The following is a 23,593-nucleotide window of genomic DNA, read 5'->3' as shown; positions in this document are numbered from 1 at the left end:
AACGAAAATGAGCGAATGCTATAAACATTAAAAAAAAGAAAAGAAAAAATTATGAGCGAAATGCTATGAACAAAAAAAAAGAGCGAAATGCTATAAATGAAAAAAAAAATGAAGAAAATAATGAGCAATATATACATATAAAATAATAAAACAAAACAGCATGAATCAACTATCATTCATCGAGTTCTATCTCAGATAAAACAAGAGGTACCTTTTGATAGATGGAGGTTGACATAGTGCACGTATTCGGTTTGTAATTCCCACAATGCTTACTGATCGCTGCCAGTGATGCTTGAATTCAGTGTGATTATTTTAAAGATCCGATAAATTAAGTCCATATATGTGTCCATAATTTCTACAAACACGATTCTTCAATCCTAAAGCTCAGAAGATCGATACATTTTACTTATCGCGATATATCCAATCAAGTTAGTTCTTGCTAGCCTGTTCGAATTCGCATCTGCGAATTTGATTGATATGAATTTCGCAAATGCGTGCAGTGAGAATTGTCCTTGCCTTCATAATGCTTAGCAGTGTTCTCTAGTGGTAAACTTGTAAAACATTCTCTTGTGATTTTTCGTTCTACTTTTAGTTTTGACAAGTTTGGCATTATATTAGAGCTGTCTGCGAAAGTGAAAGCGTATAAATAATGGCAACGTCGGGGTTTTTAAGTTCCGATATCAACATGGAGCTGCATTATGGCGCGTTGTTTTAGTTACTTATTGTCATTTTTAAAACGTTGGTTAACGTGGTCTTGGACATATTTGTGGTTATTCTGGCTAATGCTTGTATTTTTTGTAATTTACTTACTACGCGGCCCTCTAAAAATCAGCGAAAACATAAACATGGGTATGACAGATCAAGACATATGAATTAATTTAATAAATTTTTTTAAACGATCGTCTGATTAAATCATATTTCCTCAGACGAAATAATAAAAAGTGTTTAAAATCATTAATTGTTGTCTAATGACCGCACTACTAAGCATAAAACATGGACATATCTACTATCAAAGAATTCACTATTATAATATGTTTATATACATCATCTTCCTAATATAAACTATTAGTACAATTGGTATATTTCTGGAATTTTTTTACAGAAGTATATCTATACATTTATATGTTTAGTGAAGGATATATTTTTGAAAGTTTAAATTTAGGAAGAAAAATCAATTCTTAGATTGTACTTTTTAGAGCTGTGTTTACATCAAATATGAATATCATTCAGATTTATATATTTATTACGAATGTTTATTTTTGAGACCATCATTTTTAAAGCTGGTTTTATTACATATGGACCTTTTTGTTAATTATCTGATTATTTATAAATAAAATACATCTAATGAACAATTCTTTTCCTCATTAATTTACTAATTGGTTAATTATTCATTTCGGTTCTAAAGCTGTTTGAAAATACCTTTTCATTATCATAAGGATGGGGATATTTCCGTATCATGATCTGTCATGCCAACTACATTCGCCAAGGTGCCAAATAGAAACGTGCAATTTAAAAGAAAAAAAAAACATGTAGATGTTTGCCTGCTGAGGGTGGCTTGGAGTTATACCCTTTGAGTTGGTCCTTTTCTCTGATGTTAAGTTTCTTGACGGCCGCCTAAAAGTTGCTAAGACTTGTTGGTTATTCTGCGGCAGATCACGATACGAAAATCTCCCCATAAATATTTTTTATTTAATAATATATGTATATAATCTTTCTGTATATTTTATTTATGAATGTTATGTTGTATATTTCCTTTAAAATCTATAGTTTTGAAAAAAATCAAGTTACATTTGTTAAAAATTTGCAGATATAAGGCTGGTTATGTATTGTACATATTTATCAAACTATCATATGCTTGTCAGAAGAACTTAAAATTTTAACTTTAGATAAAATCTACGAATTAACATTAGATTCAGATAGGCTGAAAGCTAAGACTATCAGGCTCTTTTATTTCAAAATGTCTTATATTTTTTTTTTGGAATTTGATTTTTAATGTTATATTTCTGACAAAGAATTAATTGTTGGTGTATATTGCTTTATTTAGCACATATATAGGATCAAAATTATTTGGCTATAATCATATTTGACAAATCTTATATTTTAATATTAACTTTAATTTAAAAAATGATGGCTTGTTGAATAAAGTATTTAGATCCTAGTTTAAAAGGTTAGGTCCTGTAATGACACTTGCCAATCAAGCTTATTTTCTTTACAGTTTGATTGTTTCTTTCTTTTTTTTAAGGTTCAGATATCATTTACAAACCTTTATTAATTTTGAAGAAATTGTTAAGTTGTAAATGATCATAAACTACAATTTTTAATGTCTGGCTAAAGTCTAAAAATCTGCCAAACAAAGAGCAACGTAATCTGTAGAAGGTTGTTTTAGTTGAAAACTTTTCTTCTTGGTCGAAACTTTAATATTTGCACTTTAATAAGCTGAAACTAATAGATTAAATTTTCAAATAAAATAAAATTAAAAATTCTTATTGTTTTCAGTTGTCATGCTCTTTCAAAATGATGCATTTAATAAGCATTTTTTAATTACAATTTATAAGGTGAATGACATTTCTAATGAAAATTATTTGAAATTTATTATTTTTTAAATGTCTAAGATGTAATTCTTCCCATTGTATTCATTATTCCACTATTGGTGAAATTTCTGTGATTATTTATGTGTATATCTGTGATTTTTTTTTTTTGGCCTTAAACTTCAATAATTAATTTATTACCAATAATTTATGATTCAAAAATTAAAGCAAAATAAAAATATGCATTATTTCTTAATTATAAAAATTTTTTAATGGGCAAAAATGCAGCTTGATTTGTAAGTGATACTTTGGATATTATCTTTATTATCAAATAAATTGATAATAATAATGTATGATAGCTTATGTTAAATACATAGATCACTCAAATATTGCTTTTTCATTAAGATTGTGAACTCTCTTATTGCTATTTTATTAAAAATATTTTGTTACTTTAATTATGATTATCTCTTTTTAATTGACACCTTTTTTTCAGCTTCCATGTTTTTAAATACTTTGACTCCGAAATTTTATGTTGCTTTGACTGGAACATCTTCTCTCATATCAGGACTTATTTTGGTAATTTTCTTTGTTATTTTTAAGCTATGTGTGAAAAATCATTTTAATTTATCTATATACTTTTAAAACTGCTTGATAAATCTTTTTAACTGAAGGCTTTATTTGTATAATGATCAGATTCCTCTTATTAAAAGCAGGAAGTTAACCTTCCCTAATAAAAATTTCTATCTTATTCTCATCTTCCAAACTTTTGAAAATATTTAGCACTGAAATAGACGAGACAATAGTAGCAACGATTTTTATTTTATTTTAAAACTAGAACTCGTTCAGTTTATTTTTAATATTCAACAGAAAGTGCCAAAAATATGACAAGATAAGAAAAGCAATTCACTTGTTAGGCTACAAATGTGCCGAATTGAAAAAGTTGTGTGACAATTCTAACATTGCTTTCAATTATTATTCATTCATTAAATTTAACTATGCAGTTTAGCCCACTCTCAGTTCTGCAGATAAAAAGTCCTATTTTTTAACCTGCAGTCTTCTAGTCATGCATAACATATTTAATATAATTTAAAAAAATCCTTTTTCAATAAATAAAAATCATTAATATAAATCTGTAACCTTTTTATACCACAACCTTGAATTGAGTGTGGAATAAAATCTATTTTTTAGAGATTCCTTCTACTTCTGCCTAACACATTAACATAGAATTCAAAAATCATTATATGGTTGCTATGGTTTTGATTACATTAATATTCGTTATGATTTCTCCCGCTCTCTTTTCCGCCAATACTTTTGAATGCATAAGGCTAAGAAAAAGAGCCTTGGCATTAAATTTAATCCATTAATAGCCAATACATGGATTTCCTTGGCAAAAACTATTTCAACGTACGCATTACAGTTGCTCTTTTGATTTCTTGATTGACAGAGAAGCCTTTTGGGGCTTAGCCCTGCTGCCGCATCATCCGTGCCATTTTCTAAATGTATTAATTAATATGTATGAACCTTTTTTTTACTTCAGAGCTCCATGTAATCACGCATACATTTCAAAAATTAAGTATTTTTATTTATTATAATTTGATTCTTCATTAAGCAATTTATGATTTTTTCTTAAATAATGGCTTTGACATCAGACTAGAATAAAATATGGATGACTACACCAATCAACACCCTTTTCAGCTCATGGTAATTCACCAATCATCAACTAATAGTATTTTTATCTAGCGCCAACTATTTTCCTTGATACTTTTCTGCATAGCAAAATGGGTTTTTCTGTTTATAGGGGAGAAACATTTTTCCAATTTTGCCTATTTGCTGAACCACCTGTGGATTAATCTGTCTTAATCAGCTTAACTTGGAATCAGCAGTTTTACAAAAGAAAATTATAAGCTTTACAAATTTTTTTTCAAGACTCAGACTGTTCTCTCTATAACCAGTATACAGCTATAAAAATAATTTTTTTCCCCACCCTAACTTGAAGTTAACCATTTCATTAATATTATTTACTAAAGAATTTTCTACAAACATACAAATTTAAACCTTGTTAGTTGACCACCTCTGTATGTTGATCCCCTGTCCAAAGGAATCTTAATTATCAATAAAAAAACAGCAAAAGCAATTAAATTCCATCTTTATTTGTTTACTTCTTGTCTAAGTTCGGCCACCAAATTATTGTTTCACAAGTGGTAAACTTACACAGGTTGTGTATAACAATGTGTGTATATAAAAAAACACACTTATGATACAGTTTTGTTAATGTTATAATGCTGCACAATAATAAAAGAAATATTGATATTAAAGATAAAAAGGTACTGTAATTAATTTTTTAAAATTTGAATGTCAATGAATTTAAATTATTAAACAGTTATTTGAATGATTTACTACTACTGTTTACTACTTATCTAAGTTCGACCACCAAATTGTTGTTTCACAAGAGATTAACTTACACTGTTGTGTATAACAATGTATGCATATAAAAAAACACACACTTATGATACAGTTTTGTTAATGTTATAATGGTGCACAATAATAAAAGAAATATTGAAATTAAAGATAAAAAGGTACTGTAATTAATCTTTCAAAATTTGAATGTCAATGAATTTTAATTATTAAACAGTCATTTGAATGATTTAAACAATTTAAAAAAAAAAGTGTGTATATTAAATTTTTTTATTGTTTTTTGAATATTATTCTCATGAAATATTTAAACTTTTCTCATTAAGAAATAATTCAATTATTAAATCATATTTTGGATTTAGAATATGGGCACATCTGAAATATTTTTTTATATTTATGAAGTATATTATGGTTCTAAGTTTAAATTTTCGGAGCATTATTTTAATATGTAAGAATGATTTAAGTGACAGTTTTTAATATATTAAACTTACACCGGTAATTTTTCATGTTCTCTTTTTCTAGATATTTGAATGGTGGTACTTCAGAAAATATGGAACTTCCTTCATTGAGCAAGTTTCTTTAAATCACATTTCACCATGGATTGGAGGAAGTGAAAGTAATAGTGATTCTTCCTCAAGTGGTTCAACGTCTAATGAAACTAATGGAAATAATGCCAACTGTAATCAACAGACTGGACCAGGTAATCACTATGTAGCATTTTTCATGCGAAATTCAATTTTAAGTAAAGAATTAATCACATGAGAAAAATCTTTGTTTATGTATAAAAAAAGTATTATAAATATTCATGTTTCTTTTCAGAGTGTAAGGTTTGGAGAAATCCGCTTAGCTTATTTCGAGGTTCAGAATACAACAGATTTCTTTGGACAACCAATAAGGAACCATTAACATATTATGATATGAATCTCTCAGCACAAGATCATCAGACATTTTTTACTTGTGAAGCAGATGGCAACAAGCCTGAATATGAGAGTATGATTTTTTGTTTTGTTTAAGCTAGCTTTAAACCAGCTATGAATGTTGTTTTGATTTTGATTAAATGTTTTTTAGTATATAAACTTAAAATTCTAGATCAACCTTTCTATATTGTATTCAGCTCTAGAACCTTTAATAGCTGACCTTCCTTTTACGATCTTTTTCTTTCTCTTTCATAAACATTTTATCGAGAAATTAACTATTCATATATTTATTATCTATTTTTTAGTAACTATGATATTATTTATTATTTTATAAATATATAATATAAATAATAATGTTTTTTCATAGTGTTATTAATAATATTCTTTAAATAAGGTTGAATACCCAAGTGTTAGGAGAAGGGGGGAACCAGTATAAATCTGTATTTCTTTTTGATGTATGCATATCGTAACATGAATAAAAGAGGCTAAATTATGTGTTTTGTTGAAATTTAAACGAAAAATTGTCATAAACATTGAAAATGGCTATCAGGGAAACATATTTCTTTATTGTAGAATTTAGTTATTTTAATTTGAATTAAAATGTTCAGTGGGAAGTACTAATGCAATTTTTTATAAATGTTATTTATATTTTTACATTCCTTTTAATCGTTTATTCAATATATTGTTACCTTAGAAAAACAATGTTTTTATGACCGCTGTATTTTTTTCCACAAGTATTTTACTTGAATAATTTCATAAAAATAACCAAAATATTAAATAATGAATTGATGGTTCGATATATAAATATATGTATGTATCTAATCTGCATAAATCCAATCAGCAATTCGTTATTTAATATTTTGATTATTTTTACAAAATTATTATAACTAAAATACTTGTGAAAAAAATACATCAGTAATAAATGTATATATATGTAGTTAAAAATTCAATTTCAGATTATTCTTTATTAAATCTATTAAAATTTCAAAAGAGAAAAGACTTCTGAAAAATATTTTGCCCAACATTCGGCCAAATGTTTGGTTGAACATTTGGCAGAAGGGGCAAATAGGCTGGATATTGAATAGTGGCTAAATATTAATTTCATCCCTAATAAAAACTACAATGGTGGAGAAAAGGTCTTCAAAAATTCTGTAATATAGAAAATTAAAACCTTTTGTGCTTTGATGTCCAAGGGCCATAAAAGCTTTTGGTATATGATGTAGTTCATTCTGTATGATGTTTTCCTTTTGTAAGTTTTTGGAGAAAAAAATAATGGCAACATTGCCTTTTCTTTTGTTAGTAATGCAGACTGCTTGGAGAGAAAGAGATCCTGAAGCTAGAGTCAAAGCTGCACATCAAGCTCTTGAAAAGAACCCAGAGTAAGTGTGTCAGCAGTTTTTGTTTTTTGCTTTATCCTCTTAGTTTAGATTTGTCCATGAAATGCATGTAATTTTTTAATACATATATTTGTTGTAACTTTTAATGTATTAAATTTATGGTAAAAAGGTTTTTGCAATACATATTTTATATAAAATTTTTCCTATATATACCTAGAATATATAAGCAAAAACACAGAAAAAGGTTTCAAAAGACAATTTCTTCTTTCCTGAATGTTATAGTGCTTTATGGTTAAGATTGCATAGCTACTTGTTCTGTATTGGATTTAGGCCAATACTACTAGGATAGATATTTGAGCTTGTAGAATGGAGAAATATATAGACTTGTAACTCAGCTTTCAGATCTTTCAATTATCTTGTGTGTATCTTCCTAAAAGTTGTACCTTGTTCTTGTGTGTACCTTCCTAATTTTTCAACTCAATACACCATCCTTGACTTCATTACTGAAGTCATAACATAATTTAGGAGATTCTATGTGATTTTGTTTTCTTTGCTGACAGCATGAACATTCTTGGCACCCTTCTTACGTTTCCTTTAAGTTGTTTGGTTAATGATACTTAAAAGACTAATGATCTAATTGTCACAAAGCTTAATATTTATGTATTAGTGAACACATAACTACATAAGAGAGCCTTTTAATTTCTTTTCAATCCTGCCATTCTAATATGTAGCCCTCCAGTGGCACAATTTCTTGGTGCTGACACCACTAGTTGGAAGCTGGGAGTAATGAGTTTGAGCTCTTGACAACTGTCTAAACAATCAACGTGTACAGTCAGCAAAGTGGTTGTTAAATCTGTCGATTCTGAAAGCCTGCTCATTGGTGCGGTGTGGAAGTTTGAAGAGAAGGTTAGCAGCTTAGCTGTCCATGTCTGACCAATGTGTATTACATGTCTGACCACATTTCCGTGACCAATGTCAAAACTATCTGGCATTCCTTAACCATGGTCATTTGAAAATAAAGGCCTTAAAAACAGGGCTATGTGATTGGTTGACATGTGTGCCTAAATGTACATGGCTTACAATGATGGAAATTAAAAGGAAAATTATGTAAAGTTTCATTTATCCAATTCTTTTTGTTTGTATCAATTTTGTGTTGTCTCAGTATTTTTAAAATTTTATGGTAAAAGCATTGTTACCTATTTTAATGTTTGTATCAATTGTTGTTTAATAGTAATTGTTGTTTAATAGTTCATCAATAATTGTTTTAATGTTTGTATCAATTATGTGTTCTCTCAGTATTTTTCAAACTTGGTGATAAAAAATTAGAACTAAATTTTTACCATTCCAAAATATTTATGCTTCATTATAAGAAATTTATATCTAATTATAATCTTGTTAAAATAAGTTAATATATCAAATCATATAATACTGTTTTACCAAGTTGCTTCAGTATTGTTAAATATAACCTTGACAATTGTTCCATAACCAACAAAACTTGTTGCTCCAAACAAGTATGATAATTTTATCATTATTTAATCTGAGTGTAGTACAGAACTGATGATTTTTTTTTATTTTTAGATGTGCGCCTGCATATATATTATTAGCTGAGGAGGAATCATCATCAATCATTGAAGTAAGACTTCGATTTTTCCACTGTGTTCAATTTCTAAGATTCATGTTCTGTTTAATTAATTCTAGTTTCAGATTCATATTGTGTTCACTAACTCAATGTTTATTTAATTCTAGTCAGAAAAACTATTTCGGCAAGCATTAAAAGTGGCAGAAGTGAACTATCGAAAAAGTCAGCAAATCCAACATCAAGGCCCATCTCAAGAAACGTTACATCGTAAGATATTTCAAATTTTGCTTCAAATACATTTGTTTATAACATAGTTTTTGTTAATGCAAGTACAGTCATGTTTTAAATACAATTTTTAAAATAGCTGATTGGACTTGGCTGTATATCTGAAATATTTTAACACTTAGTGTTTAATAGAAAAAAATAGTTTGTGAATTGTTGTATGTTGTAAATTTAAATGCAAATTAAATTAATCTTTTATTTCAGGGAGAGATACAAATGTTCTAGTCTACATTCGAAGAAGACTTGCAATGTGTGCAAGAAAACTGGGAAAATTAAGAGAGTGTGTGAAAATAATGCGTGATGTATGTTGCTTTTTTCTCCCTTTTTAAAAGAAATATATTGTTTTTAAAACATTTTATGCCCATTGACCTTATTTCATTGCGATTTTCTTTATTACATTGTATCTTGTATCTAAATATATGTATAATATATGTCTTTCTGATTTATGAAAAGTGTTAAAAATTAATGTCTAGTTTTAGAATTGTCAGTAACAGTAATCAGTTACTGAGATTTAAGTTAAATGATTCTAACATTTATTACAATTATTTTTTGTAAAGATTTTACATTTTAGTTAAAATTTTTCCATATTTCCATCCTTATTCAATGAAACTTTCTTGCTCGTAAATTCGAATCTTGGACATTCCAAATAAATTTTTAAAAAATTATAGTTTTCTGATTAAAAATTGCATGGTATAGATAAAATATGGTCTGGATTTACATTGAAATTTTCAAGGAAGTTTTCTGAAATTAAGTAGGAACCCTGAAACTGTGTAGACGTTATAAATATTTTATTAACTGAATTACTAAAAATTCTCAGAATAACTTCAATTGTTTAAAAAAAATGTAAAATTTGACATAATTCAACATTTCTCAAACCAAATTTGAAAATTTTTAGTTCAATTTTTATTTGTAAGTCGGGTGTAATTTCTTCTCTATATGAAAATATAATATTCGTAACTTCTTTCTGAGTTATTCTTATGAATAATTAATTTTGTACTTTTATTGTGGTTTCTTGTTTATGCTTTGTCCATTTAAATTGGAGCTCCAGTTATTGAAAACAGTTATTCTAATATTCTCACCCTTTTTTTTATATAGTAATAAATGGCCAAGTTTGAAGGCTTCCTGTGTCACTTTTGACTCATAGACCATAGGTTGTTCCTCTCTGCTCCAAATTAAACTTAATTTCCCAATTCTAATTTATTTATGGAAGTTTTGTAAGACAACAATGTGTTATATTTAATTATGTTATTAGGTAATTTCCAATTGTTTTATATTTTAATTTGTAGCTCATTAAAGAATTTCCTATGATGAATGTATTCAACATTCATGAAAATCTTATAGAAGCACTTTTAGAAATGCAAGCCTATGCAGATGTACAGGCCGTTTTAGCAAAATATGATGGTATGTTATCACATTTTTGTCTAAAAAGTAAAATTGATATTGATTTTGGAGTTTTTGATGCTAATTTCTCTTCCTTTCAGTAGCCCTGAAATGTTGTAACATATTAGATTTTTAAATGCTATGTTTGTAGCATTTTAAAAACATAATATAATATTTGCTGCAGTAGTACTATAATAAGGAGCTAGTGTTTTTTATTTTTGTTAAAACTTTTTTATTTGAAAGGTATACTAATTATAAAGAATTAATACCCATAAATAATGTTAAAAAAAATAGTTTACTCAATGAATTAAAATATGCTGTCTATTTATGCAAAAGACAATTTTACATAATTGATTTGTAAGCAGTTTTGATATTAAAATACTGATTGTTGTAATGATAAAAATAATTTCTTATGGGTTAAGTAGTATGCTATTTATTTTTATGGTTTTAATAGTATTTCTGAAAGTCTTAGGTGCATAATAAGAAAATAAAAATGAGCTGAATTTTAGCTTAGTATAAGAAATCTTATGTCATTATTATTGGCATAGATATCAACATTTAATTTAATGTAGTCCATCGTTTTTGTTATTTACTGTTTCAAAAAACCATAGCATATTCTTATTAATTACCAGTTATAAGCCTGTCCAGGAAAACTTGGCAAAGGCCTAAAGAAAGTTTAATTAATCATTGAAGTACTATGTCTTGTGATTTATCATTGACTATTTCAAATAAAGGCATAAAGGTCATTTCAGAATTAGGTAGTATTGATTAATTTCTATTACCCCAAAAAATAATTTTATATAACTTTAAATTATATTTCTGCAGTACGTACAACTATCGTTGAAAGTGATCAAAATATATAATTCAAGAATAAATTGTGGTGATGATTGTTTAAAAGTCCTCTGATTTTTTATTTTAATAAAACACTGTTGATTGCAAATTATCTTTTTACAGATTTCTAATAAAATACCAAATGATTTCCAAGTTAAATAGAACTATTTTTTATAAGCTTTCCTTAATTAAATAATTAGAGTGTTATTTAACGATTTAGTTATCGTTTAAAAGATTTTTCTTGATTCAGTCTAAAAATATTCAGTACTCATGCAATGGGTGACTTGTGATTGTTGAAATATCTAATTAACTATTTCTAAAGTTGCTTAAATTAGTGAAACTCCAAACTTATTTTTCTATTTAGTGCAGTGTGTTAATGTCTTTGAACTTTAATGTGTTGCTTAACTTACACAAAAAATAAATTATTTTTCTGAATTCTAGTATTTTAATGGGATCTATTTTCAATTGTATTTTTGCTTTGCTGTTCTTCCTGTCCTACATTGATGTAATGATTTTTATATATAATTTTTAATTTAGAAACCATGAAATAGAGGTTTTATAAACAATAAACATGTTGGCATGACTGTTGAAAATATTTATATTTTTTCTACAAATAATAAATTTAAATTTGTGTATATTTGCTTGCCAAGTCATGCAATATTTTAGAAGACTTACAATAATAATTATTCTAATGTATAAAGAATTAACCTTTTTATTAGGATTGATAATGAGTGACTATAAATATTTAACGAATTCATTTATGCTAACAGATTGAATAATAAATAGATTATGGCTATCACTATGCATGTGATGTAACATAATGCTAATTTTTTTCCCTTCAAAATGCTATTCTTTTATGTTATTTTTTTTTCAAATAGTTGTTATTTTATCTATAATTTTAGGTTTATTGAATAATTTCCAAAAAGGAACCCTTATAATTTAATAGCGCAGGATAACCAATTATTGTCACTTGATTTATAAAAGTAATGATTTCTAAACTGTAACATATGAGAATCTGAATATCTTGTAAACTTCCCTTAAAAGAACTGTGAGATTTCCTCTCCTGTAAGTTTTTTAATGACTATGTATAAATGACAATTAAATAATTCAATTCATATCCGGAGTGATTTGTTGAAGTTATTTAGCTTCCTTACTATCAAACTATGCTCTAAACAAACAAACTATGCTCTTTTATTAAATAAATTATTAGTTCCAGAATGGGACTCTGTTGTATTCCTATGCAAATCTAGTCCTCTTTTATTTTTATTAATATGTAAGTAATAATTAAAACCATTTTAAATTCCAGACATAAATTTACCTAAATCAGCTACTATTTGCTACACAGCTGCACTTTTAAAAGCGAGAGGAGTAAGTGACAAGTAAGTTTCATATCATTATACATCGCGTTTATATATTTATTTGTTTTTTTACTCACTATAATAATTTTTAATAACTAGAACATCTGCTTACAGATTTTCACCAGATATAGCTTCAAAAAGAGGTCTTAGTACCTCTGAAATGAATGCTGTAGAAGCAATTCATAGGGCTGTAGAATTTAATCCTCATGTGCCAAAAGTATGTGTACTTTATTAATTTTTTCTTTTTAAAAAATCATTTTTTTTATGACCCCCAACAAAACATGTACATTTTCATTTTAATTTTTACTGGACTCTTAATGAATTTGTTCATAATTCGTAATCTGAACAATTTATGCAGTAAAAATTATTAACAAATTGAAATATTCTCTTTGTGTTTTATTTATGCATTAATTTATTTTAATAATCTAATAAAAAAATTTCATAGCTCTCCTTTGAATAAAGTTAAATTTTCTTTTCGTTGTTCGGGGAGAATTGCATAAAAATATAATTGTATGTTTGGGGAAACCCAGCTTTCTAATCATATTTTTAAAATCTGGATAAAAAATATTTATAAATTCAATTCAAATATTGATAAATTTTTTTAGACCCTTACATTAGAAATCAGCAATAATTGCAATGTTACTAGTCATTACCTGACTGAAGTTACTTCAAAATTCTATAGAATTTTGTGAACAAAATGTACATAGACTTGATTTTCAATAAAAAAATTATGAACAAATTTATAGCTTTAAATGAGAATTTTAGCTATTTTTAACTTATAATTCTTTTAGTTTTTTTTTTCATTGTAGCATTATTTCTTTTGAAATTTTAAATGTACATTAGGGTAAGCAGAAATTTTTTTTTCTTTTTGAAATTGGATTAGTTGTAGTGTAAAAAAATTGCTTTCATGCCTCATTTCATATTTATTTCTTAGTTTTTTGAAAATTAATTCCATCTTACTAAAGAAAGGTATAAAATAATTTTCTTGATGAAATAAGATAGAACTATCTCTTTGACACTAGTTGCTTTGTAAATAACTTGTTTTTCATAGTTTTGTTTAAAACACTGAAGACTCAATTGAAAAAATCATTTAGTGCTCTGGATCCATGCTCTGCATTCATCATTTAAAAAAAAAATTATTTTGCCCTCTTTAAGAGGTGATAAAATAGTTTATTAAAAGTATGTTTAAGTGAAATATTATTATAAATACTCTGTTCTTCATAAAAATCAGTCGTGACACCAATCCTGCTGATTTTAATGTAAAATGACTGCCTAATTCCAAGTATAACCCTTCTCTCACTGTTTTTAGACATTCACTCCCCCTAAGTTTATCACTCTGACAATTTTATGGCCATAAATCTGATTTAAAGAGGTGAATGGATTATTTTTACCATTAATTTTTTTTCTAGGAGTCTGAAAAAGAAAATGTTCTAAAATTTGAACATTTGTGACTAGGGGTAAAAATTTATACTTGATTAAAAAACTTTATTTGCTTAAGAAAAGTAAAGCTGATAATAAAAGTTGAGATGTTTTATGCACATTTTCAAAGCTTGCCTTTTTTTCTCCAATTTTTGTTGGCAACTTTTTGTTTTATGTTTACAAAAAACTTGTTTCTCTCTATCATGACTGGCAAGTCATGAGAGTGGGTGTTTATTTTTGAGCGCTTGATGTATGGATAATTGTATTACTGTCTTAATATTTTTACCCAATAAAGTGTTTTAATCAAGTATGTATTCTCATTTTTAGTCTCTTAGAATTACTTATTTAAAAGGGGTAAAATTGTAAGAAATAAATCTTAAAGAGTATCAAGTTTTTGCTTATTATCTACTTTATCCATTTCCAACCTTTCTCTTTCAAACATTGCAAAATTTTAAAAATTAAGAACATAGCCACAAATTTGGTCAAAAGCAGACATAGGTTCTGAAACCCTCGCAAGAAATTTTGTAAATTAATTCTAGTATGATTATTATTAATTCTGTTTTATGTTATATCTTAAATTTAAAGTTATCCTTTCCACACCACGAAATCAAATTTGTGATCATAAAATTATTGGAAGTCAGTAAACTTAAAAATATGAGTGCCCTTATAAAACAGTGAGTTAGATTTTATATTATATATTTATAATATTTTTTATCTAATGGTTAAAATATGCCTTTTCTGCACCTCTGAATCAAATTCATGGTGATAAGAGTTTTTTTCTTTTTTTTTTCTAACTTAGTGATATTAAACACATTCATATTGATTTTTTTCTAGTGTGTAATAAGAATTTTAAGTATTTTAACAATTGCTATTTTTTACTAACTCTACCTTTCTTATACAATTCATTTATTTGCTGACGTGCTAAAATATTTAATATAGTGATATTTATTTATATATCATATTATGATAATATGATATTTAATTATAAAAGTATATTTCTGATATTATGAATGAATTATATTTCAAGAAACTATTTAATATTAAAACAGTGTTTTTTACTGCAATTTACTTTAAAATGAATGTCTTTTTCAGTATCTTTTAGAAATGAAAAGCCTAATTTTACCCCCTGAGCACATTTTAAAAAGGGGTGATAGTGAAGCAATCGCATATGCTTTCTTTCATTTACCACATTGGAAAAGGGTGGAAGGAGCACTAAATTTGTTACATTGCACATGGGAAGGAAGTAAGTCCTTGTTTTATGTTTGAACACTAATCTTATTTATGAGCTTTTCATGAAATTCTTTACAACAGTTGAAGCATTTGAGGCATTGTTATTTTAAGCCACATTTTCACATTGTGCAAGATAGTGGTATTTTTTGTGGAAAGCATTGCAACTTCCATGTAGGCTATAAGATGGTTCTTTGTAAGTGCTTTTAGCTAGTGCGAATTCAAGAAACTTGTTAAATACCTGTCTGGAAACAATTCTATACAGTTTGATGTTAAAATGGTCCTTTGAAAAAAACTGTGGCAAATCACTATATTGCTTTATACCTTTCAATTCGAAATTAGATTTTTATTTAGATAAGACCTATGCTTTTTTTATTTTATTAAAAATGAGTAATAATTAGTCAAAATATTGCAAAAGATGCTAAAATTTAAAAAAAAGAATAATGTTTTTCTTTCTTGAATTTCAATTTTTCAGAATTTCACTTTTAAAAATAATTAGACGTTGAAATTTTATTGTAAGAGTAGAGTATTAGAAAGCAAACAAAAAAAAAATTGAAAGAAAAACATAGTGTTTACGTAAATTATTTTTTTAATTGGAAATTTTAATTCAATAAATATTCTGTTATTTCAAGAAAAATTATGTCTTTGTCATGATTTCCGATGAATTTTTATCATTGAGATATGAGCAATTAAAAATTAAATCCATTTAGTTTTACTAAATTTTATTCTTTACCATCAATGAATTCTGATATTATCTATCCCATTTAGCTGTATATACAATATCTTAAACTATGTGAGATTGATTGAAAATTATATTATTGTAAAAGAATCTTCAAATTTCATCTTATTATAGTTGGTACCAATTCAGCATGATAAAATTTGTTTTATTATTAAAAACTTTGAAATCCTGATTTTTTAAGTATTGTGCTGCCAGTTTTAATTTAGTTTCGAAAGATGTTTAAATTTAGAAAATGTTTTTTTTCTTCTTCATAGAATTAACATGCTGATTAACTTTTAAACAATAATATATTTTAAATGTGAAGTATGTATTATTTTTATTTACATGTTTATTTGCTTTTAGCATTCAGAATGATTCCCTACCCTTTAGAAAAGGGGCATCTTTTTTATCCCTATCCAACTTGTACAGAAACAACAGACAGAGAGTTGTTACCAGGTTTGTGTTAACATCTTTGTTTTTGAAAATGTATACTTGATTTTGAATATGTATACTAAAATAAAAAAATTTCCTGTCCTAAAATTCTAACTAGAATAAATAACTCTTCAAAATAAGAAAACAGTTATTTTATTATTACTTTAGTGTACATTTAAAACTGCTTTTTAAGTTTTTTAATTAAAATTTTAAAAAAATATTTAAAGAGAAGAGAATGAAATTTTTTAATTTGTGGTAGCAGAATAACTAAAATATTGATTTTTTTTCCAGCTTTCCATGAGATTTCAGTATATCCCAAAAAAGAGTTGCCATTTTTCATTCTTTTTACAGCTGGTCTCTGTTCTTTTACAGCCTTATTGGCTTTGCTCACTCATCAATACCCAGAACCAATGGGGACATTTGCAAAAAATGTAGGTATATAAATTATGCATTGTTCGATTCTCTATGCATTTTCATTTATTCATGGAAATTCTAAAACTAGTTAATCTTTAGTATTGTTGCTACATAGTGTGTCCAATGGGACAAGCACTTCTATAAAATTAGAAAAGAGGTATTTTTTATTTTACTTTAGGAGACTGGAAATATATAATGTGTATCTTTTCAGTTAGAACAATTGGTTTAAAGGTACCTTTAGACTTTTTTTCACTGAATTGCAGTTAGAGCCCCCACCTTAATGAACTTTTATTTACTGAATTTTACGATATAACTCATTTTTCTTTTGCTGTTTATAAAAAATGGAGTCAAAAATCTTTATAGATAGCTAATAAACCCCAAATTANTTTTCACTGAATTGCAGTCAGAGCCCCCACCTTAATGAACTTTTATTTACTGAATTTTGCGATATAACTCATTTTTCTTTTGCTGTTTATAAAAAATGGAGTCAAAAATCTTTATGGATTGCTAATAAACCCCAAATTAAGGAGTTATTTCAAAAGATGAAAAAAAAATTTTTTTTTTTTTGAAGTTTAGGTGGGGAAAAAATATCCAAATTACTTTAGTATTCATCTTGTCTATAACAGAAAAAGATGTACTTGCACAATTACGTCACATATGATAATGAACTTTCTATTTGTGCAATTAAAGTTAATGAAATTTTGGTTTTATTAAAATGATTCTAATGCTGCGGTCAATAATAAAACTCCTATTAAAATGACTACTTTTTCTGTTTCTCTACATTGTTTGGATTCTTCAAACATTCTCTATACAGGATAAATATATTTATTTATTACTGTAATTAAAAGTGTATGATGAAATTTCTTCTTTATCCTTTCTATTATTATTTCCAAGACTAAGGTATTTTAAATATGTATTTCTTCCCCTGAACTCAATTATATTTTTTAATTTTTCAGTAACTTTTCATGTGCTTTCAATTTTCCGTAAATTACTAATCACCACAAATCTTTAAAATAATGGTTACTATAGTTACTGATAGTGCTAAGATTTAGTAATCATTAAAACAATTTTATAAGAAAATGCATCGCTTAAATTTTACTTTGTGCACATGTCTCTCAGTCGTCCAAATCAAATTTATAAGATTTGTAGCTTATTTGGATAGTCCACTTTTCATTTTATTGTAACTTAAAGTCTACAATGAAATTTTCACTTTATCCCTACTATTATAATTCTAAGATCAAAGTATTCCAAATAAATATTTTTACTCTAAATTGAAAAATATTTTTTTAAATTTCTTAGTGACTTTTTATGTTTATGCATTTTCTGCAAACTACTTTTCATTAGAAATCAGTTTTTTAAAAATAACAGTTACTGTAGTTTCTGGTCTTGCTGATAAAAATTAATGAAGGTCAATTAAAATGTTTGCCTTTTTTTGTCTCACTTTAAAATGTTTGTTTAAACATTACCTATATTTTAAAACATTTTATTTTTCAGATAATAAATTCAGGTATTTATTTTGTTTCTTTATATGTAATTTGAATCACTTGAAATTGAAAAGGCTCACTTTTCATCAAGTCATTCAATTATAATTTTGATTTATCTAGTTATTTCCCCAGTTATAATTTTTTTTCTTCATTTATGTTAATATTGTTGTATTCTGTTTTTATAAAAAAATTAACTGTTCATTTTATTTGCAATTTATTACCTATAAATGCCTAGACCAGTTGCATGCATCATTATTTTTTGTTTAAACTCTTTAACAGAAGTACTCTTTTGACGTTTTTTATTTTAAATTAAAACAATCTATATCAGAGGTCCAAAAATATTTTTGGTTATTGAACCCGAAATGATCACCTTTCTTTTGACGGAATTCAGACTTCAGCTGTGAAAGTTATAAGCACTTGTGACTATGTATTATGTTCTAACTATTTTGAATAAACTACTAATTATTTTAAAAATATTTCATTTGAAGAAAAAAATTTTTTATCATCAAAAGTTTTAAAAATGTGATTTCACGCCAGATAATTAAATTTGCAGTGCTGGGGTGGAATTCTGTGTAGTTCTGAATTAGTTTTTTCCCCTATTTGTATAAACGTAAAATCAATAAAACAAGCTAAATAATAGTTTATGTTGAAATGGAAAGGAAAAACTATTATAAACATTGTAAAAGGTTATCTACAAAAAATATTTCTTAATTGTTAAATTTCATTATTTTATTTGGAATTGAAAAAATACTAAAGCAATTTTTTTATGGGTATCTTTTTCATAATTTATTCAATGTATTGTTATTAGAATAACTATATATATATTTTAAAATTTTGCGAATTTTTTTTTCAATGGCATTTTATTTAAATAGTTTCTCAAAAAGAACTAATATTAAGTAATATGTTATTGATTAGATATTATTATAATAACAGGCTTCAAAAATCATAACTGGTTAAAATATGTCCTAATTCTTGATGCACTGAAGACTCTGTGGTTCTACAGAACACCTTTTGCAAACCACTGGTCTACACTATTTGTTGTAATCAACCATTACAGTGACCCTTTCAGAATAAGGAAAATTTTATAGACCCATTTCCTAATTAATGTCACATATTATTAACATAAAATAATTCAATGTTATTTAAGATCCTTGAGTACATCTAATTTCATTCATCAATTAAAAAACAATGCAAAAAAAAAAAACATTCGTTGAATATAGTATCCAATATATTATATTGACTACTATTTTAAAACTTTCAAATATTTTAACTAATAAAGTTTTTATTTTTTTACTCCTAAAAATGTTTCTATTTTCAAAACATTTAGTCTACCATCTCAATGTTAAACTTTTTTATTTCAATAACAACAAAAAGAGATTATTCAAAAAATTTTTTTTCAAATACAAACTACTATGTGTGATTTTTCACTTTTAGATGTTTAGGGATTATGATAGCTGCTGTAGTCATGGTGTGTTAAATTTTTAAATGTAAGTTGTGTTCTTTCCCATAGGTAATTTTATGTATCTTTATCTTATGATTTCATTACTAATGATATCAGATCATTGAATTATTAGTATAGCATCTTCTCAATGAATTTGTTTTCATATCCTATCTACATTAATGAAAGCAAAAAAAATTCAATTTGATATTTCAATAATATTAAATCCTTTAATAATTTGATATTTACTTATTGTTTTTAAAAGAAATTTCAGAGAATATATAACACAGTACTGCTTGAAAGGCTAGTAAATTTCACATTTACAGGATTTAAATGCAATGAAATGACACTGCTATAAAAATCCATTATTATGATTGAATTAAAAAATAAATAAAAAAAGACCAACCAAAGAAATCTGGACTCTTGTTTTTCTTTCAAAAAACTAGATAGCATGCCTTAAATGTCTGCTAATATTTTTTTCTTTAGAACTGTATGTGTACTTCAAAATTCTAAATACTTAAATTCATACTCTTAGTAACATTGACAGTTGAGCTTTTTCATTCAATTAGTTTTAAACTAAAGCTGCTTGCTGGGAACTTTTTCTTACTGCTCTGTGATCTAGCACGAAATATTTGACATATGTTTTTGACAACAAAGAAATGGCTATCAGCAATTCTTCTTCATGCAAAAGAATCTTTGTGGATCGTTTTAATGAGGGATTTCTCCGTGTCAAGTGGCAATTAGAATGTAGAAAGCTAGTAACCACATTTTGTTTGTGGTCAAAAATGTGTGCTAGTTACTATTATAAATATTTTCAGTTAAACTAGACTACTAAGCTTAATTGACTGTTGCTCTATAGTTTATCATTCAGTTCATAGACTACTATTAAAATGTGTGCTTATTTTTATATTTCATTTATCTATGTTAGATAAGGTCTTAAAACCTCTAAAAATTAAATATACATAAAATTTTAATAAAATACATGTAATAAAATTTGATTTTAGTATTCTTTGACAATGTTAAAGTTGTATGGTAATATACGTACTTTGTTACAAAAACAGAAGTCTAGAGTATAAGAAATCTTTAGTGACCAAGGATTAAGGGCAGCACCTTTCATAAAATATATTTTTTATTGATTAACACTCTTACCATATTGTAACAATTAAAATAAGCACTCTACACTTTACCTTTAAATAAAAACCTTTTTTTTGTATTCATTTTTATCCAGTAGATTCTGTAAGTTCTTAGGTCATTAAATGCATGGTCTCTTGCAGATTGTTGCTGTCCATTATTACATTCAGTGTAATATCAAACATTTAAAATGCTTTTATGGACACAATTTTGAAAGAGAGAATCTTTCTTATTTTTGGAAAAGCTTCAGTGAAACCAAAGCTTTTCTGAAAGCTGACTGAAAGCTTTTCGTAAGATAAGGGTAGTACTTATGATAACATCAAAAACTGCTTATCACTGTTTGTTGCTGTTTTTTCTTATAACATTAAAAACTACAATTTTTTTAATATTTTCTACTATAACAACTTTAAAATTCCCCCTAGTTATAAAAGTTGAAGTGTTTATGAAAGTATATTGTAGTTAATCAATACATATCTTGTTTAATCTTAGTTTTAGAATGAAACATATTATGTCTTTAAGCTATTCAATAATAAAGACTTTGAATTTAAAGATTTAAAGTACAATACATCCTTTATTTTCCAATCCTCTTTAATCGATCTGAATTTCTCCGTTAATTGAAGTATATTTTAAATTGTTCTTGTTGTTATTAGTATTATTATTTTTTTATTCTTAACAGGCACTTCCTCAATTTTAATAATTTGTTATCATAATGAGGATTTTAAAATTAAAAAGTCTTAGTACTGCATGACTATGTAGAATTGATCACTTAATGTGAATTACAAATAAATATTTGGTTATTCAATAAGATTGGTTTTGCTGAAGAAAGAAGTATGAAAGTTATTAATTTCTTGTTACATCCATTTTTTTAAATTTTTTATTTTTTTTATCATTACTGGTATGATTTAGTTTGACCCTGATATGAAATCAGGAAAAAGCCTTACACAAGTTGAAAAGAAACTAACTTTGAAAATTAATGAAATCAGCTATTTATTATTGATTAAAAGCTTATTAAAATGGTTTTATTCAAAAAAGGAATCGAAAGATACTTTAAGCAAAGTGTTAGTGAATTTTGAAATAAAATATCATAATTCCTATCTGATAAAAAAATTTATTAAACATTAAAAATTACATGAATTTTCAATAATTCATGAAAATAAATTTATAAAATGCATCCTTTATGATCGGGATATCTTGTTTATCTGCAATAGGTTTAGTTGCTATTTCTTTGAATAATCAAGATGTTTATGTAATTAAATTAGACTTTTTCTTTTCTTTTGTCTTGTCTTGTATTGAAAAGTATATATATATTATGAAACATGTATATATTTTTGTGAAATTTTTTTTCCATAAATTGTTATTTCTTCTACAATTTGTATTTGAGTTTGATTTATTCATTTTTTTGTTCGTGCAGGCTATTGTATGGTTAACAATGCCCTTGGCATATCTGCTTGAAAAAGTGGAAGCGTTGGTGCCAGCTAGTGTTCTACAACAGTTATCTCGTATTTAATTTGCATAAACCTGTATAACATCATCTTATTCATTATTTATGTGTGTTCTGATCATTTGTCAAAAATAAAAACATGACATCTATCTTTTTGTTTACTTATTTTAAGTAATACTTATTTTAGTACGCACAAAACTCTGTTTAATTCCAGGTTCCTGTAGTGATGTCTAAAATAGCAATTCAAAATTTTAGCGATATTCAAATACAATTATACTTATAAAATAATACTTATTTTTTAAAACTTTTTGTAGTTTTCTCATTCCAACAAATCTGATTAACTTTAATAAGAAGAAATAATTATAAGGATTGCTGCTTCATTTAGACAATAAAATGTTGTGTCTGTTTTAAATAGAAAAAAAAAACATGTTTTAAAAAATACATTAGAATAGTAATTTTGAATAAGTCGATGTAACATGCACAAGCCAATATATTGTATGCACTACCATATATTTTATAACTGAGCCTTATTAAAAACCACTAATTTTATTGTTTAAAATGATTTTTATGATTGCTTAACATTGTGACATTTAAACTTAAAGTAAAAGTGTGTTGGTATAGGGTATAAATATAATGTTGTTACAGTTATTTTTTTAAACTAAGTAATAATATACACATCTATATGCTTTCTCTAATGCATTGAGAAAAGATGCTGGGCCTGGTAAAAATTTCATTTGTGCATATATATTGTTGATAATATGCCCAGCCGTTGGGCTTATGAAAATTAAGATACTTTTTGAGCTCTGATAATACTAATGCGAAAATTCAATATCATATATTGTTTTACGTTTGGTATTCATTATTTAATAATGATGACTGGGCACAGTATTACAAAAGTAAAGAATGTTATTTACTGCCAAATATTTAAAGTGGTCTATAGCCAGCGGTCGGAAGTAGCGCACCATAAGTCGGGAAACTTCTGAAGTAGCTTATCTTTTTGCAGTGTAGTAAGCTTTAAAAAAACAATATACTGATAGTGAGTAAGGCGATACAAAAAACTGTAGTTCGTAGTGATTCCTGGCAACTACTTTTAACGTTAGTTGAGTGAAGAAATAAGGTTAAAACGCAACTAATTTTCCTGGATCTAATTGTGGACAAGATTTAATAAATTGCGTATTACTAACATTTAAACTAACCGTTATGAATATTAACTGATTTATCACTTCGGTCACTCCTTCAAATGCGAATGTTCAGTACACCCAAGA

General features: G+C 26.3%; 1 protein-coding gene across 5 annotated transcripts; it reads left to right on the top strand.

The window, feature by feature from the left end:
• Positions 1 to 571: 571 nt before the first annotated feature.
• On the top strand, positions 572 to 22,477 carry LOC107451178 (suppressor of tumorigenicity 7 protein homolog). Of its 5 annotated transcripts, none has more exons than XM_043054605.2 (16): positions 602 to 849; positions 3,022 to 3,104; positions 5,463 to 5,640; positions 5,760 to 5,930; positions 7,158 to 7,236; positions 8,773 to 8,827; positions 8,941 to 9,040; positions 9,260 to 9,357; positions 10,342 to 10,456; positions 12,573 to 12,645; positions 12,724 to 12,841; positions 15,136 to 15,286; positions 16,352 to 16,444; positions 16,712 to 16,851; positions 19,753 to 19,805; positions 22,299 to 22,477. In XM_043054605.2, the coding sequence occupies exons 1-15, from the start codon at positions 699 to 701 to the stop codon at positions 19,801 to 19,803; spliced, it is 1,656 nt and encodes a 551-aa protein (XP_042910539.1). In that variant the 5' UTR covers positions 602 to 698; the 3' UTR covers positions 19,804 to 19,805; positions 22,299 to 22,477. The 5 variants fall into 5 exon arrangements, with proteins under 5 accessions (XP_042910529.1, XP_042910539.1, XP_042910523.1 ...); XM_071181138.1 differs by having other exon boundaries at positions 606 to 849; positions 12,739 to 12,841; XM_043054595.2 differs by lacking the exon at positions 19,753 to 19,805 and having other exon boundaries at positions 572 to 849; positions 12,739 to 12,841.
• Positions 22,478 to 23,593: the final 1,116 nt, after the last annotated feature.

The sequence above is a fragment of the Parasteatoda tepidariorum genome, chromosome 5 (genome assembly GCF_043381705.1).
Source record: "Parasteatoda tepidariorum isolate YZ-2023 chromosome 5, CAS_Ptep_4.0, whole genome shotgun sequence".
Lineage (NCBI taxonomy): Eukaryota > Metazoa > Arthropoda > Arachnida > Araneae > Theridiidae > Parasteatoda > Parasteatoda tepidariorum.
This window is presented reverse-complemented; position numbering and strand designations above follow the sequence as displayed.